The sequence below is a fragment of the Callionymus lyra genome, chromosome 1, assembly GCF_982586985.1.
Source record: "Callionymus lyra chromosome 1, fCalLyr1.hap1.1, whole genome shotgun sequence".
In the NCBI taxonomy this organism is placed as follows: domain Eukaryota; kingdom Metazoa; phylum Chordata; class Actinopteri; order Syngnathiformes; family Callionymidae; genus Callionymus; species Callionymus lyra.
The window spans coordinates 5,218,044-5,237,472 of record NC_141818.1 but is presented as its reverse complement, the minus strand read 5'-3'; the positions used below and the strand labels follow the sequence as shown (position 1 = coordinate 5,237,472).

The window sequence follows — 19,429 nt, the reverse complement described above, 5'->3', positions numbered from 1 at the left end:
TTATTTTATCCTGCACTTCCACCACACAAAAAAAATCCTATGTTGTGTTTACAATAAAAGCAATACACGTTTCTGATAATGATTCTCATTATACATGTAGTTTTAAATGTATTCTAAATTTAAATTCATCAATCATTTAAATTTAATTTCTCCGGTTTAAAATTAAAATATATTAACCTTGAATTTAATTGTTAGATATACACGTTTTGCGATAATATTAAATAATAATTAAACGAACGTAAATACATGTCACGTGACCGCGCATGCGCGATACGGGTCCGTCGCAGAGCTTTAGATCGTCAAACTTTATTTAGCGAATTTAATTTAATTTAGCCAAACATTGGCGTGATGGCGTAAGTATTATTCGTGTATTTATATTCTTATACGCAGTTCTGTTGTTCGATTTGGCTATATATATATTTTTTTTTACGTGGAGTTATTTTTTTAAAATAACTAATGAATTAATGGGCGCTAAATCAAAGCTAGCTAGCTAACACTTGCTAATGCTAAGTACGTCTCAGTAAATATATATATGTATTATAATTATATATTTTCGCAGGTAATTATGTGAAATAAACTATCAATGCTGGGATCTACAGTTAGTTAACATGATGTGATGGTAACAGGTTTAAAGGCACGAAGGCTGAAGTCTTCCCTGCGGTCCGATATAAAGCTCTGGACTATGTGTTCGAGGTAGAAACCTAAATAAAATAAACATTTAAAAAGATCCTACGAGCTTCAGTGTGAATGTTCTTGTTTCAGGCTCACAGCACTGTGAAGGTCATGAAGAACTTGTTGACCCTTCCAGCTCCTTACCTGTCTGGTACCGCTGACCCACTTCTTGCCACTCTGGCGGAGGAATCTCTCAGAACACCTTGGACCAGAGGTAGACCCAGAGTTACACTTGCGACTGATAGAACCAACTCAAACTTTACAATGACTTGCACGTCAAACAATGTATTACTAAATCTTTGTAATATCAGAATCAGAAACCACTTTAGTGAACAAACATATGTTGACAACATACTCGTGATTTTTCTCTTTGGCTCTTTGTGACTCTTTAGGAATTTGCATTTTGTTCACACGGGATACATTAGAATACAATTGAATATTCAAAAAATATACAAAGTACTGCAAAAAAAACAGTCAAACGTGAGATGAAGGTAAAGATAATTAAGATATAAAACTACACACAAAATAATCTTTAGAAAAAAAGGTTTTAAAAATGTAAATAAATGAAACGTATAATAATAATAATTGAACTTGCTTATACAGTGTCAGATAGACTTGGTGTGACACGTTTTCCTACAACTTTCTCTAAAGTCCATTGAGTATTTCAGATACATTGTCCGCGGTCCAACCAGTGGGATCAACCGTCTGTAAAGTTCTAGCTTAAACATAAAGTAGAATTAGAAAGATTCATATTCAAAGAAATCTGGTATATTTTCTTGTTATATCATGTTATGTTAAAGGAGTAAACATGGGATGATCGAATATTTCATGTTTGTTTTCATCAGCAATTGTATTGATTTTCTAGAGAATAAAGATGACACACGATAAAACATTTTGGAGAAAGAAAAAGTAAAAACAAATCACAAGGTTCCCCTATTGTAAGTTATTTATCTGTTATTGGCTCAAAGATTGTCGAGTTTTCCATAAACAAAATGAAAATGAAAGAATTATAACCAAAAGATATTAGTAATACTGACAGATAATAGTAATAGCTGGCAGACGTTGAGCATACAGTACATGAGCAAACAGTCACTTGTTATAATTTAGTCAAATAAGTCTATTTAATCAGTTCAAGTAGTAGTAGTCGGGTTAACAGGATGGGCGGCTTTTAATGAACATAAAGTAGTTTTCCTATTTTCTACTCATGTTTTCACACTGATTTATGAGTCTGCAAGAGAGACGTTCAAAGGCTCCTACGACTCCCAATGTGGAGAATTTGTAGAACATTTAGTGACGATGAGTTTCCGTACCAACATTAAAGAAGCTCTGCTTGAAGGAGCCTCTAGTGGACGTGGATCAGGATGAAAACTTGTTAAAGTCATTGAAATATCTATTAATTTATCCAAAAATGAAGATGATAATATGGACTGCGCCGTCAAAGCTAGTCTATGTGAGTGAAATACAGGTTTGATGACTTAAAATTCTGATTCTCCGTCTCAGGGAACTGGAGCTCTGAATGTGGACTGGAAGGTTCTTCTGTGGATGAGCTCAGAGGACGCACACCTGCGGATTGGCTGGAAAGGTTTGTTAAACTCGACTGTTGTTGTGATTGTGTGTCTCTGTTGTGCGATATATCGAGTGTTAACTCTTTTCAGATTTGACGTGTTAGAAGAAGCTGAGATCGTACCGAGCTCCAACCCCGGATCACCGAGACCTCCAGACCGGGACGAGCTTCGGCACATTCTTAACATCTCAGAGTCTGAAGACCCTTGTCAGGAATCTTTCACGACCTCCAGCACCAGCGAGCAGAAGCGAGACGGTGAATGTTTGCGCAAGGAAGTTGTTAAAAACTCCTTTTCATTGTCTGGTGACTTCCTCAGATCTCCGTCTGTCTGACGACATCATGGTCTCGGATCCCCTGCCACGGTTCAGGAAACACTTGCCCTGCTTGAAGGCCCTGATGTCCAGACTGAAGACCTTCCCCGTGGTCGACCCTCTGCTCAGCAGGAGCAGCGACACTGAGGAACTAACACTCAGGTGACCCGAGAGAAGGGATGTTTTTTTCATGAAATTACATATTATTTTATCATCTTTCAGGCACTGTGAGGTTTATGAAACATCTCAGAGTGAGATCATCCAAACACCTCCCTCGTTTCAAGAAGAATTTTCTAGAGAGCCAACACATTATTGTGAGGTAACTTGAACTCAAATAGAAACTTACAAACTATTTTTTAATTAGAATCATATCCTTTTGAAAAGTGTACACACAAAAGTATTTATGTATATAAAGAAGACAAATTCAAGCTGAAATAAAAATTAACATTTAGAAAACTATTTCTTATTTAAGTAGTAATAACTTTACTTAGTGATGGACTTAATTTAACTCTTTTTTTTAGGTCTCCAACTGAACCAAAGATGGTAACAGAGAGTCTAGCGCCATCTGCTGTTTCATGGCTCAAAACACAATTTAAGAAATGAGAATGAACTATAGTTTTGAATATTAATTTCTACTGAGTAATTTAGAACAAATATTTTTGACTACAGAACTACACGAGTCAGATGAACACGCATGCACGCAGTATTATTTGCAGCTAATTAATAATCATTAATTTACCATTTTTCTTCTAATATTATTTGTGTGTTCCTTCGAATAAATAGATATTTATGGCAAATAAATTACATTTGTGGGAAAATGTCTTTAGTTGCACCTGGAGGTTCAAGATATTTTGTTATTAATTGTATGTATTTTTCAAGTATGTATGGTTTACAAATATAGGGGTCATTATCTAAAAGAAAAGTAATTATGCATTAATAAAATATGTAAATGAAAAATACAACAATGTGTTTCTTTAAGGAGCTGCTGCTACCGGATGTCGTCTGCAAGTCAAAAGTGATTCTTGAAAACTGCGTCGAGCTTTCAAAGGTTTGTGGAGAACTGAAGGCAGCTCCTGAAGAGTACGATAAAGATCCTCTTGTACTGGAGCTTCTTCAACCAGGTGACCAGATCACACCCATTCTGTGTTATGATGATTAAAGGTTTCATGAATCTATATATTTTCCTTATCAGAGCCAGAGGAAATTTTAAAGTTTGAGCCTCCAGCGTCGAAGGGTGAAGAGCCGTTGACAGACCAACACGTGGACACAGAAGTTAAAGGTATATTTATATTTATAATCTTCAGAATGTCATTTACAGTGAACATACTAAAACAATATTTGGTATTGATTGGATCGTCTCTGCTGCTCAAATATATGTAATTTATAAAAAACAATCTGCACCTACAGAGAGTTATTCTTCATTTGTTCATGGTTGACCAGCAGCTGCCTCACAGCAATATGGTTGATGGTTTGAATCCCTGAAGAAAAACCTCAATTTGAATTATAGTTTAGTGTGTTTTGTTTGAAGTATTTCACTTTAAAAAAGATTAATTTGCGAGTAAAACAAATTTATTCAAATAATGAAGTCCCACAAACAAGAGACACAATCTGCATCCATAAAATGATGTACTTGCTGACTAGTAACTGAGTTACTTTTACCTAGTTTATGTTAATCAGGATCTTTACTAGTGTTGTAACAACACAACATATGTTTGTTTTTTTGTGGTGGCAGCACAGAATATAATGATTAAATTACGTAACACAAAATAAGCAATAGAAAAACAGAACTAAACCATTCTGCGGCGGCTAATGTTACTTAAGTTTACTTCTTTCACTCTTACTTGATTACACTTAGAGAACAATCACAATTAAAGTTCTTGTTTTTACTTAAGGAGATCATAAACTTTGGGAAGTTTTCTCAAGGTGTAATGAGCTGACAGTCCACCAGATGGCGGCATAGATAAGGATGAACTTACTGGGATCAATCCTCTGCATTGTCTTTCAGGACGTTCGCTGCTTCCCACTGACCTGGAACTGGATGTGGTCGTGACTCCTCCAGCAAGTCCACCCCAGACTCGTCTGTCTACGTCTGACCTGCTCACTGAACACATGTCCCCAGTCAGACAACTGTGAGTGAGAAAAGAGCTGAGAATGGAACTATTTCTATGGAGTATTTTAATGAAAAAAGAAAAAACTAACATTGTCACATACAAGTGTTTTATATAAATGTGTCTCGAATGTTCCAGATGAATTGAGTGACTGACGGTTGTGTGACAGGTGTTTGTTGTCAGCGAGCACTCGACGAGGGAAGGAGAGGAGAGTTTGGACGGCAGAGAAACACCTGAAGTTTGTGCTTCACTTTCTTTTTGCAGGTAAAAACAAGATGAAAATGTTTGTTTGCTGATCATGTTGATCCATACTCGACCAAAACTTTGTTTAATTTGTTGTGTCAGAGACGTTCATGAGGTGTTCGCCCCTCATTGTTGCAGTAAAATCACAAGTCGAACCTCAAACCCTCTTTATAAAGCAGTAATTCTCACGTTCACTTCCTGACAGAACCTGACATGGACGGTGAGACGTTTGAGTTCTGTCCTCTCTCAGAAGCTCTGAAGCTTAACGTGGAGAGAGAAAACCTTGAAGAGCCTCAGATGGAACTCTGGGGCACGCCTGTTGAGGTCACTGAGAAGTTCAGCTCTGATGGTCAGTCCGTCCACACTGAGCAGGTGGACGAGACTTTCCCGCACATGCCGCTGCACGCTGAAGACTGTAAGTGTTGTCCTTGAACTTGCTCTTGTTGAGGTCCTTTCTACTGTTCCTCTGATTCACTCCTCAGCCTCAATCTTGACCAAGTCTTCCAAAGAGCTCAAATCCCAGACCTCAGCTGCTCTGGAGTCCTTCAAACCTGTGACAATACATCCTGATAGAACGAGTCCCGCCTCCGCTGCTGTCAATCAAACATCCTCACAAGTCGTTCCTGATGTCTCTGAGACCAGGTCCACGCCACGGATCGTCTCCTCTGGTGTGACCCTGAAGAAGAACCCAAAGCTGCAGGACCACTTGTCCACGTTCATGATGCTGCGCTCACAGCTGAAGTCTCCAGTGACTGACGTCAGCGTCAGCACAGGTTATAACAACAAATCTTCTACTGTATTTAAAACTGACATTAATGTATTTGAAGAAGGATTTATGCTTAGAACTGTTTCAAATGTGACGACAACAAAAACAGTTTCCAATGAATGTTTGAATTTAACATTTTAAACGTTGATACGTTGAGTAGTTAAATTTAATAATTTATTTATAGAAGGTTTGGATTTGTTGTTTCTTTTAATAATTTAAAATGTGAATATATATATTATTATATATATATTATATTATATAATATTATAAAAAACATTTTTACATGTAGATTTGACACATTCTAAACATTGATATTCTAATTCCAATCATATATACAGTATATATTTTATATATTCCATATTTTAATTCATAGCGTTTCAAATTCAATATAAAATGTTAATAGTGCCACTAAAAGATTTCCGAGCTACTTGTTCAAACTTGCCACATTGTGTGGCTGAATAATGAAGTCACAACACAAACACACACGTATTGATTCAACACTAATATTGATGAGCTAATAATGCAGCTAAGTACACATTTAAATTAATCTTGGATAATTCGTTATTACAAAAACAAATCTAATTACTAAATACTTTTACACAACTATTGATGATTTATGGTCCCTCTCATGCCACCTTTAGATTGCAGTTGCACTATATAACCACTAGAGGGTTCTGTCTAAATTGAAATACCTCAGATCTATCAATTCCAGGTGTTAAAAAAATAAAAATAGATACTGTCTTGTAATACATTATAGCCAAAATAACAGATTAATCACAGAACTTGTGCCTTTTCAAATAATTCTGGCTTTACTTACTTAACTTTTATGTCGGCGCTAAAAAATCTGTCAAAATATTTGTAAACTAGGAAGCCACATCACAACTACTACGTGTATTTTACGAACATTTCAAACCAACCAAAATCAAGTACTATAAACACTTACGTATGAATACAACAATTGTACTTGTGTTATCTTCAAACAAGCGTTTATAAAAAGCTCATGACTAGCTCCTTAGTCTACTTGTGAAAATGTGAAACAGAACCTGAAGCTTCAGTCTCTCTATCGTCAGCTTTGACCCAGAAGAACACGGTTCAGTCGGAGCAGCCGTTTCTCCAGGAGAAAATTGAAAAACTGGAGAAGGTTCCGTCTTTCCTCAACTCCATCGTGGCAGGAAACGCCAGCAGAGAGTCCATGGAAGCTGCTCAGGTGACGGCGGCTCCATCAGCCAGCCAGCAATCTTCTCAAGCACTGAAACCCAACAGTCATGTAGTCCAGGTCCAAGCATCAGGTGAGACACTTCCTGTTCGAGTTGATATTGCTGCGTAAATGTTTTTCTACATCTTCATCAGTGAGATATCTGTGTGTATCACGAGTGCTTCTTTGATCATGTGACCTGCAGCCAGTCAGCGGCGAGCCTACCAGGAGCTGCTGACCTTCGCCAGACCTCGACTGACCGCTGCCAAGGAGCTGGGACTGAACCCCCCCTCCTGGAGGGACTTCGGGAGTCTGTCTCCAGACCAAACCCGCTTTGTTCTCAAGCAGCACGAGTTGACTCTGCGTCGCACTCGCAGTCAGGACGTGTTCCGAGGTGAGTTAGATGTTTCCTGATCCCACCTGAGAAGAACAAGGTTCTGATGAAGATCTTCTCTGCTCAGATCAGCTGCAGCTCTTCAACCAGGTTGCTCTGATCCATGTTCTGGTGGCCGTGAAGGATCTGCTGCTCCAGTGTGACCTCGGCACCGCTCTGGGTGAGAACTTCTCATTCACTTCCTGATTTGTGACATCATCACTCAAGTTCATGAAGACCCAAACTCCTGTTCCTTCGGGCAGACTACCTGGTCCAGGCTGCAGAGACCTGCACGCAGCAGAACCTGGAGCAGCTGGTGAAGAAGCTGAAGATCGTCCGTCACGTGCATCGCGAGGAGTCCAACCACAAAGTGCTGCAGCTGCAGCAGATGATCCGTACGAGGATGAACGATGGAGACGCTCATAAAGTTGGTGACAAACACAACTTTCCATAACGTCCAGTGTGTCATGTCCTGGGATGTGTTGACTCTGGTGTTGCAGGATTTACAGACCACATGACTCTTGACGAAGTTGTAACTGCTTCTTTTTTTTTTTTTTAAACCAAAATATGTCCAAACATCAGCTTTAAAAGCTGCTGGAGTCGACTGTATCCTCTTATCCTCAGTCGTCGCGGGGATTTCAGAGCATTTTATTGTACTTTGAGGTAGGACGTAATGACTGCTGCCATCTAGTGGCCGGATGTTTAATAACAACAATAATGAAAGAAACGCTGTGAAAAGATTGAATTATTTTATTTCAAACACACTTTATTCAAATATGAACAATAAATAGAACTATGATAAAAATTAAAATAAAAAATGTGGATACAGTATTAAATACAACATAATGAAAAGAAAACGAGGATATTTAAATGTATTGATATTTTCTTACGCGTCCACTTGTGTCTGTAGATTCTCATCATCATGTCGGTGGACTCTGACGACATCAGGTCAAAGGTCATCCACAGTCTGAGTCAAGTGACCGGTGAGCAGCTTCGCTCGTTCATGATCCGTTCGAGTCGAACTTTAAACTTCGTTCGTGTCTCCAGCTGTGATGTCAATTCGTCCGGAGCAGAACCGGACCAAACTGCTCGGAGCCGGTCTAGTGAGCAGGTGAGACGGAAGCGTTTTTCCACGAGACCGACCGACGATCCTAACGTCTCCTCCTCCAGCGTGAGCGACAGCCAGTGTGTTCTGGTGCACGAGCAGCACGTCGGACCGGACTTCCCCTGGAGCGTCTTCTCTCTGGTGCTGGAGTTCGATCGCCCGGGTCTCTCGCCCTGGACCAGCATCTGCAGGGAGAAGAACATCAGTCACTTGAGATTCAACACCATGACGCCCGACGACGGTGAGACTCTTGTTCACGTCTCCTGTGGATCCGACTGAAGTTCTTCTCCGTCCAGTGGACCCGAGGCGTCTGGAGGAGGAGGTTCCGTACGTGTTGATGGCGACCGACGGGCTGGTGACGTGTCCGCGGCTGCTGCAGGCGCTGGAGTCCGAGTGAGATGTTCTGTTGAGGTTCCTGAGGTTCTGACAGCAGCTGACGGTTCTTCGTGCCACAGGTTCAACGTGACGGTGCTGGAGAGGAGCTTCTGTCACTCGCTGCAGATGTTCGGAGGAACTCGCTTCTACTCGGTCATCACCGTGGACGAGGAGACGGCCATCGTCGTCCAGGTCAGAAGGTCAACAGCAGGTCACATGACACGTATCGTGGCGTCAGAAGATTGAATTAAACCGAAGTAACGTTTCAAATGAGTGTTTTTATTGAAATGTTGTTGGTTTTTAAGCATTATTTATTTATTTATTTAATAATCTCTTATTTGTTATTAAATAAATAAAAACATTCAATAATTTTGAATATACTCCAATATTATTATTCAATTATAAAAAATAAACAAATTCAACCTTTAAATATATAACTTATTGCCTTTGATTATCTAATAAAAAACAAAAGTAACTTTTCAATATAGAAGATGTTGAATTATATCCTTAAAAAACAATGCAATGCAAACAAAAACAAAAAAAATCACATCTGAAATGTTTAATTACGTTCAATATTCTGATGGGAATTATATACTTATATACTATATTTCATAGATATTGACTTTATGTAATTGAAGCAAAATATTTTTTAATTCGAAGTAAAATAATTGATGAATTCAAGACAGTAAAATAAAATAAAACTGCTGCTAAAAGAACATTTTCTTTTATCTCAAAAGTTAATTGTTGTTTGTGTGTCATCGAACTTGATGTTTGTCTCCCTCTAGCGGCTAAAACGTGTCTCTCGCGCAGGAGCTGGACGAGCTGCGTCAAGATGGCGCCAGCGAGCGAGTGGTGATGAGGCTCAGCGCTCTGTCTCTGCAGTACAGCTGCTGCTGGATCCTCCTGCACCGGCACCAGGACCAGGACGGAGGGTCAGGACTCTTCTCTCTCAAGGTCACCGCAGGGTCGTCAACGTTCATGTGTTTCCTCTCGACGTCAGGCTCAGCAGCGACGCCTTCACTCACCTGCTGCTGCTCTTCTCCTCCCTCATGATGTTCAGCCTGAAGCCTGAAGACCTGGACGTCAAGGTACAGTGTAGTGTGGAGGGTGACCAGCAGAGGGCGCTCTAGGGAGTTAGATGAATCTCACGTTGACTTGCTCAGGCTGCTGACCGGGTTTAACCATCTGTGGCTTCCTTCAGGTGCTGATCGCGGACGAGGTTCTGGACCTGGCCCGCTGGATCAGACGCATCTGCTTCCTCAGCATGATGTCCAGGGACGGAGATCCTGTCGTGTACCTGGACCGGCACTGGCTGAGCGTGACCCCCTCGCAGGTGACCTCAGGTCACATGATCCCAGGTCTGGATCGTTTCCATCCTTGAGACGAGGGTCACGAAGGTCTTGTTTTTTCAGGACGAGCTCAGTCTGACTCGGTTCCCCAGCGTGACCTCGCTGGTGGCTCAGTCCATGCTCAAGAGGGCGCCATCGTTCTCGTGGCTGCTGGAGGCTTCGCTGCCTCAGATGGAGAAGCTGCTGCCGGAAGTCCCGGGGAAAGTCTTGAAGGTCTCTCCACCTGGTTCTGGACTCATCCTCCATCTGGTGACTCCAACAAGATTCCTTCGTTCTTCTTCTTCAGCTCTTCTGTGGCACCACCTCGCTCCACCTGGCACCGGCCGTCCCCGAGACCCCCGGGACCTCCAGCAGCTTCTCTCCTCCCGATCCAGAGAGTCTCAGCTCGGAACCATCAGAAAGCACCTCCTTCCTGTTCGGTCCAGAAGAGAGCCCCGGGTTCTTCACGCCGGAGAAACACGTGGACTTCTTTGCTTCCAGATGTTCCTTCAGCAACCCGGAGGTTTCCTGCTCGGACCCGTGGAGGAAGGAGGTCCGAGCGGAGGACCTGGAGGAGCTGAGGTGGACCGACCCGAGAAGATCATCCAACGACTGGACACAAACCGTCTCTGGAGATCCGACCAGTTTCCTGGACCTCAGTCTGGACACTTGTGAGGGCCACAGAAGCAAAGATCTCAGAAGGAAGAATTCCACGAGTTCCGGCGCCACCTGCTGGATGGGGGGAGAGCTGAAGAGAAGAGGAGACGTCAGTGGACTGTCCAGCACTGGTGAGTCTTCTTCTGCTCTACGTCTGCAAAACTTTAGCTTATGTTAGTTAAAGGGCGCCCCCTGGCGGCTCCTTAGATTATTAAGTAATGTAACAAATGCCAAAAAAGATGCAAAGTGAAGAAAAAGTGAAGAAATAAGAAAAATACATCAAGAAGTTATTCTTTAATATTCTTGAAACGATAATCCAGACATGATTAGAACAGATTAAAAATGTTATTTACGTTCAAATAGATGTTCTGAGTGTAAACAAACAATAGTTTAAAAAAGTATCTTGATATTTATCTTTGATTTTAATTGTTTTTAGCGACAAATGAATAATTTCAGATCCTAAAACAAAGAAGATAAAATAAACATTGTAGTGAATCTTTGAGAACTATATATATATTTAAAGCAGTTAAAGTAGTTAAATGATAATACTTATCTTATATAATATCTACATACTTTCTACATGACTAATAGTTTCACTCTGACCTGAAGGTTCTTGTGTAAGAAGTTATTTTAAAATCAATTTAAAATCTTCACTGCTAAAGAAAAAGATTTGTAAGGATTATTGGACATGCATGTGTGTGTGTGTGCGTGTGTGTTTGTTTGTGTGTGTTTGTGTGTGTGTGTTTGTGTGTGTGTCTCAGGCTTGTTGCCGGTCAAGAGCTCCAGGTTGAGTTATGAAAGAGTTCCCGGCCGCAGCGACGGTCAGACGCGGCTGCGACTGCTGTAGACGCGTCTCTGGTCCAGTTGTGCGTCAGTTTCAGTTCGGTTCATGTTTTAGTTGTGCGTCAGTTTCAGTTCGGTTCATGTTTTAGTTGTGCGTCAGTTTCAGTTCGGTTCATGTTTTTGTTGTGCGTCAGTTTCAGTTCGGTTCATGTTTTTGTTGTGCGTCAGTTTCAGTTCGGTTCATGTTTTTGTTGTGCGTCAGTTTCAGTTTGGTTCATGTTTTAGTTGTGCATCAGTTTCAGTTTGGTTCATGTTTTAGTTGTGCGTCAGTTTCAGTTCGGTTCATGTTTTAGTTGTGCGTCGGTTTCAGTTCGGTTCATGTTTTTGTTGTGCGTCAGTTTCAGTTCGGTTCATGTTTTTGTTGTGCGTCAGTTTCAGTTCATGTTTTTGTTGTGCGTCAGTTTCAGTTCATGTTTTTGTTGTGCGTCAGTTTCAGTTCGGTTCATGTTTTTGTTGTGCGTCAGTTTCAGTTCGGTTCATGTTTTTGTTGTGCGTCAGTTTCAGTTCATGTTTTTGTTGTGCGTCAGTTTCAGTTCATGTTTTTGTTGTGCGTCAGTTTCAGTTCGGTTCATGTTTTTGTTGTGCGTCAGTTTCAGTTCATGTTTTTGTTGTGCGTCAGTTTCAGTTCATGTTTTTGTTGTGCGTCAGTTTCAGTTCGGTTCATGTTTTTGTTGTGCGTCAGTTTCAGTTCATGTTTTTGTTGTGCGTCAGTTTCAGTTCATGTTTTTGTTGTGCGTCAGTTTCAGTTCATGTTTTTGTTGTGCGTCAGTTTCAGTTCAGTTCATGTTTTTGTTGTGCGTCAGTTTCAGTTCATGTTTTTGTTGTGCGTCAGTTTCAGTTCAGTTCATGTTTTTGTTGTGCGTCAGTTTCAGTTCATGTTTTTGTTGTGCGTCCGCGGCTGTTCCTGGTCGTAATAAAACAGCAGATCAATCATAAGTCATCAGTCAGTGTAACATTCTGTGGGCGCAGTCGCCCCTCAGTCCTCGGCAGCTTCAATCCCCTTATCGGGGGCTCTCAGCGAGCCGAGGGTCTTATCTGCACGAGCCAGCACACTGAAGCCCAGCTCCTCGGGGAACCATGCAGACAAAGACGACCCCGGGCAGGAGTGAGACGAGGGGGAGGGGGGGGGGTGCCCTCGTCCTCACTCTCCTCTCCATCATGACGCTGGACACCTTCGGAGTGTAAAACTGCAGATTAAATATTTGTCAGCGCGTCGTCTTTAACGCTTTCGTAAAAAAAAAATGGCCGAACTGTGTCGAAGAAAACAAGCGTCGTGACGAACGAGTGATTTTCTGCTGCAGTCAAAATTGAGATTTAAAAAAAAAAAATCATGTGACGTTGCGATCAATGTGGAGAAATATTTCCAATAGTGTTTCAAAATAAATGCATTAAAAATATGTAGATGTTAACAATAGCATTTTATAAAGTTTATCGTTCACAATATTTAACTGTTGAATTTAATACTACAAATGTCATTATTTTTACTTCACTCAGCAGTAAATCTTAAAGAGTAATTATTGAGTTCAATCAATTCTTTATTGATATGAATTTATTTTAATTTTATTTTTAAATCATTGAATTAAATATATTGTCAAGATTAATTTATTTTACCCATAGAAAGGGGTTTAATTACTCAAGAATTCATAAATCAAATTCTACATCCATACGTTTAAATGTGAAGCCTTTTAAATTCAATATACAATCATTGGTATAATAGTCACTAATAACTATAACTTACTAATGAGACCAAATGATACCAAAAGCCAAACATTTAGCTTCTTTTCATCCACATTTCTGTATCGAAATGTTATTTTTTAACATTTAATTACTTTGAATAATAATATTTTGATAATTTGTTTATTGAAACGTTGATTTATTTTTTTAATATAATAATTAAATAACAATTTTTAATGTTAAAAAAAATAAAATAATTTCTTTACACACAGTTTCTAATTACAATAATTCAATTTTTTTTATTTTCTAAATTCAACATTTTTAATTAGAAGCCTTTTAAATACAATCTAAGACTGTTGGCCCTAAATATAGTTATAGTATCTCTGTGGACGTATTTAAACTCTAGATGATAATATTAGTTCCACCACGAACCTCCTCTGCCGTTGATTGACAGCTGAAACCAGCCAAAGTGAAGACACACTCGTGCACACACACACACACACATACACACTCACACACACACACACACTCACACTCGCACACACACTCGCACACACACACACACACACACTCGCACACACACACTCGCGCACACACTCGCACACACACACACACTCGCACACACTCGCACACACACACACACTCGCACACACACTCACACTCGCACACACACTCGCACACACACACACACTCGCACACACACACACACTCGCGCACACACTCGCACACACACACACACTCACACACACACACTCGCACACACACACACACGCACACTCACACACACACACACACACTCACACACAATGAGTGAAGAATCACAACATGATCAGAGACGACCTTGAGTTAGTAGCAAAGAGAAAGTCTACTTGAACATGAAGATATATTTCAGTTGGTTAACAAACCAGATGTTCTTCACGTGAAACATCAGCAGCTGAAGCACATGAAGAGTTTATATCACTATGAGGAGACGACTCATGTTTTCAGTGGTTCCTGGTGAATCTGAAGATGTTTTCAGTTCAGTCTCACTATGACAGACGCTCACGTACAACATTGATCATGAAATATTGATGAATTAGTTCTTTATTTAAAGTTTAGACGTCCTTGAGATCGGATCTAGAAGTAGTAAAAAGTCAGATAGTTCAGAATTATTTGTATCGTTATTGTGTTTTTCCTTTGATACTGACGTGCAACATTGAACATTAAATGTCTTTATAAAATATTGTAGTTATAGTATAATAAATATAATAAACATATACCGACAAACTATTTCTAATTCATTTATTTGTGAGTTTATGATAATGTTTATTACTGACGGTAAGTTATGATAATATAACATAATATGTATTATATTATTAAGTATTTTACTGTTAAATAAACATTTGTTGATCATTTTATTATCAATAAAAAAAAAGGCATTTAATAGTTTAAAAACTAAAACAACATTTCAAGTTTCAACATTTGATAAATATTCTGAAGACATTAAATGTCTTTATATAATATTGTAGTTGTATATAATAAATATAATAAACATAAACCCACTTAAACTATTTATAATTCATTTATTTGTGAGTTTATGATAATGTTTATTACTGACGGTAAGTTATGATAACATAACATAATATGTATTATATTATTAAGTATTTTACTGTTAAATAAACATTTGTTGATCATTTTATTATCAATAAAAAAAAGTCATTGAATAGTTTAAAAACTAAAACATTTCAAGTTTCAACATTTGATAAATATTCTGAAGACATTAAATGTCTTTATATAATATTGTGGTTGTATATAATAAATATAATAAACATAAACCAGCTAAAACTATTTATAATTCATTTACTTGTGAGTTTATGATGATGTTTATTACTGACAGTGAGTTATGATAATATAACATCATATATATTATTATATTATTACGTATTTTACTTTTAAATAAACATTTGTTTTTCCATTTAATTATGAATAAAGATTAATTAGTTTAAAAACAACATTAGATAAAGTCATGAACGATCTTCTTCCATCCATGAGACTCGTCTCAACTGTTAGACTCGTGGACCGTCATCCTGCAGCTGCAGCTCCTGGACCAGCATCGAGGTCTATGAATGGCCGGCTCGGGCGCCCCCCCCCCACCCCTCGTCCTCCAGGCCGGGGGTGGGGGGGCCGGGGGGCTAATCCCGGCTCCTAATCGGATTATGTAAATTCCTACTCCACACAGAGTTTTTATGGAACACTGCGTCTTTGAATCAACACTTGAAGGGTGTTCGAGGGAGACACAGGGAATCAGACAAACTAGACTTTTGGGGAACATTTAGGAGGCTGTGGGGGGGTGAGGGTGAGGGTGAGGGTGAGGTGGGGGGGGGGAGTCACGACACCGCCCTCAGTAATTTATGTGTGGCCCCTCAACAAGATTACAAAACACACTTTGTTCATCTGTCAATCTGGATATGCTACCGTTACCTATTGTGGTCCAATCAGGCCCAGGTTCTCTTACGCCTCATGTCCCGACACAGACCCAGGATCAGATCAGAGGTTCGGATTAACTGAGAACCAGGAGTCTCGTTGAAGACCGTCCAGGTCTGAGAGAAGGTGTTTGAGACACACGTGGACGTGAGACCTGTGTGTGTGTGTGTGAGGGCGTGTGTGTGTGTGTGTGTGTGTGTGTGTGTGTCACAACAGTGAGTCCACGTCACACCAGAGGGAGGGTCCTCCTATAAAGACGAGGCTCGTGCTGCGGCGTCTCCTCCTCACTCTGAGACCTCGGCGAAGGATGACGACGCGCCTCTGAAGGACGAGCCTCACACGGACATGACCGTCTGATCACCTCCTGCAACATCCTCACAAGAACCAGGTGAGACCAGAACCTTCTCTCCACTCTCGTGTGCGTCGCTTAGATTCCCGCATGTGCCCGGATCATGTGACTTTCTTCTTCTTCTTCTTCTTCATGCATTTGTGTCGTGTTGGTTAAAAACGGTCAAAGTTTGAGGTCATGTGACCACATTTAAGATATTTTTAAATCTGCTGTAATGACGCAGGAGCTTCACTAGGTGGAGATTATCAACCTGTATTCAATCATTTGTCGGCTTGACTGACGAGTCGACCTCGGTTCTTCTTCATGTGATTATTGAACTGTCCGTCACAACACAACACGATCTGGAGCTTGTAATCCGTGTGTTTTTGTCTTGTAGTTTATACTATTGTTTATTTTCGTGTAAAAACAAGAGAGGTTAAAGGAGCAGCGAGAATTCCAACCCGCTCTAGTAGAAGAACTCACATTTCCCCGATCCTTAAAAACTCTTCACTGGCTGCCAGTTTCTTTCAGGATCAACTTTAAAAATTCTGGTTATTCATGGTCAGACCTTCCATCAGTGATCATCCGATCCAGCCTTACACTCCAGCTCGGGCTCTGAGGTCTGTGGATCAGAATCTACTGATGGTTCCTGAACACAGTTCAGGACCAGAGGAGAGAAATCCTTCCAGACTGTTGCTCCTAAGCTTTGGAACGATCTTCCTCTGTGTTTGATGATCTACTGACTCCTTCAAGAAACATCTTAAGACCTTCTTTGGCTTTGTCCAAATTTACTGAGACTCCTGTGTTTGTCTCATGTGTCTCTGCCTTTTAAAGTATATATTTGAACTGTGTATTGTTCAAGTACTTGGTGACCCTGGTCTAGAAAAGCGCTTCACAAATAACTCTAACTCCCTCCCTCCCTCCTGCAGCTCGTCCTCCGCCCACCATGACCAGGAAGGTGTTCACCAACACCCGGGAGCGCTGGCGTCAACACAACGTCAACACCGCCTTCGCCGAGCTCCGCAAGCTGATCCCGACGCACCCGCCGGAGAAGAAGCTGAGCAAGAACGAGATCCTGCGTCTGGCCATGCGCTACATCAACTTCCTGGTGCAGCTGCTGGAGACCCAGACGGGTCAGCCGGCCAGCCACTCGCCCGCCGCCCTGCTGGACCTCCTGCGGGGCAACATGGAGCAGCTCCGCACCACGCCGCACCCCTGGAACAGCGACTCGGACGCCACGTCGCCCGGGTCCAGCTGCGGGAGCTCGGAGGCCTGGTAGGACCCGCGGGGGGGAACGTCTCCGGACGAGAACTTGAGAGAAAAAAAGTGGATGTTGACTCGTTTGTATTCTGCATGGATGTGACCGTCGTCTTCCTTAATCCTGGCCCCGACGCCATTACTTTCATCAACAAGAGGTCGTTGGCTGACGAGGAGAGAGAGAGGGATTAAGTCGTGAGGAGCGTCTGAGAAGATAAGATAAGGTTCGGGAACGTGTGGCTGGAGGAGGAAGAAGACGATTATCGTGTTTGTTAGTCACGTCAGATGTTCCTGTCGGTGAAGTTTCTCAATGTTTCATCCAAACGTTCCTCAAGTCACGCTTGAAAGATTCTCTGGAGATGATGAACTTTTTTTGTCTGGACTTACTTCTTCCTGGAGGGACAATCCCCGGTCCCGTCTCCTGGGTCTGACCCTGGGCTTCCTCCTAAGACCGGAGCCATCTCAAGGAGTATTAGAGGTTCTACTCTGAGTCTCTCCCGGATGATTGAGCTCAACAAGAGTTCAGACACCGAAGCTCGGTGACAACAGTTGAGACGAGAAATCCAATTTGTCTTTTGGCTCAGCTCTTTCTTCTCCACTAAAAGTCCTCAAGACCGAAACTTCTCGACCCCTCACTCGTCAACAAGACCTCAAACATTTGACCTCCACCGGCACCTGGAGAAGGATCTCATACCGGCCAGAAATATTCACTGGACATTTTTGACTATTCAGAAAAGGGAGTCCTGTCCAGGGTGTCCCCTCCCTCCCCCCCCAGTTCAACATTTGAGACGACCAACATTTGATCTGAGCAGCTTGAAAAAGTCAAGTTAGGACTGACATGTTCTGACTGTGGAGTTGTTTCCTCGTAGTGTTTCGAGTCTACCTGTGGTGGCGCCAGTGAGCCAAAGAAGATGCTGCCTGTGGCTCCACTGTCTCCTCGTTAAGTTATTTTTCTTGTGAATAAAACACTTATTTATTTGAACTATTTATTTAATAAATTGATTGTTATTTAAAGAAATCCCTCCGTGTTGTCTTGTTTCATCACAACAAAGGTACGAATATTAGATTAGATTAGACTTTGTTCATCACAGGAGATGATAGAAGGTTCAGAAGTTCCATAAAAGCAAGAACAAAGTGCAAATAAAAAGAACAAAGTGCAAATATAGAAAAACTTAAATGAAAATCCTCGATCTTTAGCAGGAACGTTCCGTCAGAGAACGACGCCGCGGCTCCAAACACTGAGCAAGAGTTAAGAGCAGCTTTTGTTCGCGGTCAACAAGCTGGCGGACATTCGACCGCTGGTCTTGTGATGACCGTGTGGACGCAGGGCCGACCTCCGACCTCTGCGGACAGAGCGGCGAGAGAGAAGAGGAGCAGCTTAACTTGTGACCCCGGAGGTCGCCCTGGAGTCAAACACTGTCCAGTCGGGGCGCACAAAGAGATCGACAAAGAGCCACAAACACAACCTAAACAAGTTTCACTTTAAGACTCTTCTTAAAGTGACGCATCACAAAGTTTTAATCTTTAATATTTGAATACCTTTGCCTGAAACGACTACATTCATTAAAAGAAACATTATTTGACACTTGTCATTACGACTCCAGTGTGTAACACACACACGTCACAACAATAAAACATGTTAAAACAGCTGCTCTTTTCCCCATAATAGCTCTCAGGTGTTCATCAAAATCTAAATGTTGCTGTTTTTTTTTTTATTCAACCTCAAACAGTGCCCCAGGCATGACATGGTAAGAAAAAAAATTTTGTGGCCAAGAAATAATTTAAATAATTTAATCCATCAATTTTAATCTCCCCATGTATACTATTCATTTCTATAGCTCTTGGCTCCAGATCCAAAAACCTCAGGTTCGATCACAGACATGATACTTATATGGATTATTTTTTAAATCTTATTGCGACATAACTATTTATTTATTTTAATATTAGCCTCAATTAAATACATTATTTGAGGAATATGTAAATCTTTAACTAATGTTATTTATATTCTCATATGATTGACACCAGAGAGTTTATTCTGAAGAATGTAGTACCTCGTGTTTCTACGATACATTAGACTAGAAGAGATAGTAAATCTGAATATTTACACAGCAGTTTCCTCTTGATGAAGATATCATATTCATATATTATCTTCGTACGGTAATACATT

General features: G+C 40.8%; 2 protein-coding genes across 3 annotated transcripts; both read left to right on the top strand.

The window, feature by feature from the left end:
• The first annotated feature begins 284 nt into the window (after positions 1 to 284).
• Positions 285 to 11,742, top strand: shoc1 (shortage in chiasmata 1). The gene is made up of 28 exons (XM_087793971.1): positions 285 to 353; positions 627 to 693; positions 763 to 886; positions 2,173 to 2,254; positions 2,328 to 2,491; positions 2,553 to 2,709; positions 2,770 to 2,866; positions 3,527 to 3,668; positions 3,740 to 3,826; positions 4,553 to 4,676; positions 4,825 to 4,919; positions 5,104 to 5,313; positions 5,381 to 5,671; positions 6,735 to 6,953; positions 7,065 to 7,253; positions 7,321 to 7,413; positions 7,496 to 7,659; positions 8,143 to 8,215; positions 8,280 to 8,343; positions 8,403 to 8,578; positions 8,634 to 8,730; positions 8,793 to 8,904; positions 9,523 to 9,644; positions 9,713 to 9,800; positions 9,914 to 10,045; positions 10,125 to 10,274; positions 10,348 to 10,828; positions 11,459 to 11,742. The coding sequence occupies exons 1-28, from the start codon at positions 349 to 351 to the stop codon at positions 11,542 to 11,544; spliced, it is 3,891 nt and encodes a 1,296-aa protein (XP_087650097.1). The 5' UTR covers positions 285 to 348; the 3' UTR covers positions 11,545 to 11,742.
• Positions 11,743 to 12,344: 602 nt separating this feature from the next.
• tal2 (T-cell acute lymphocytic leukemia 2) lies at positions 12,345 to 18,280 on the top strand. Of its 2 annotated transcripts, XM_087794927.1 has the most exons (3): positions 12,345 to 12,824; positions 15,894 to 16,065; positions 16,935 to 18,280. In XM_087794927.1, exon 3 carries the CDS (start codon positions 16,952 to 16,954, stop codon positions 17,282 to 17,284), a length of 333 nt encoding a protein of 110 aa, XP_087651053.1. In that variant the 5' UTR covers positions 12,345 to 12,824; positions 15,894 to 16,065; positions 16,935 to 16,951; the 3' UTR covers positions 17,285 to 18,280. The 2 variants fall into 2 exon arrangements, with proteins under 2 accessions (XP_087651053.1, XP_087650980.1); XM_087794854.1 differs by lacking the exon at positions 12,345 to 12,824 and having other exon boundaries at positions 15,616 to 16,065.
• The last annotated feature ends 1,149 nt before the right edge of the window (positions 18,281 to 19,429 follow it).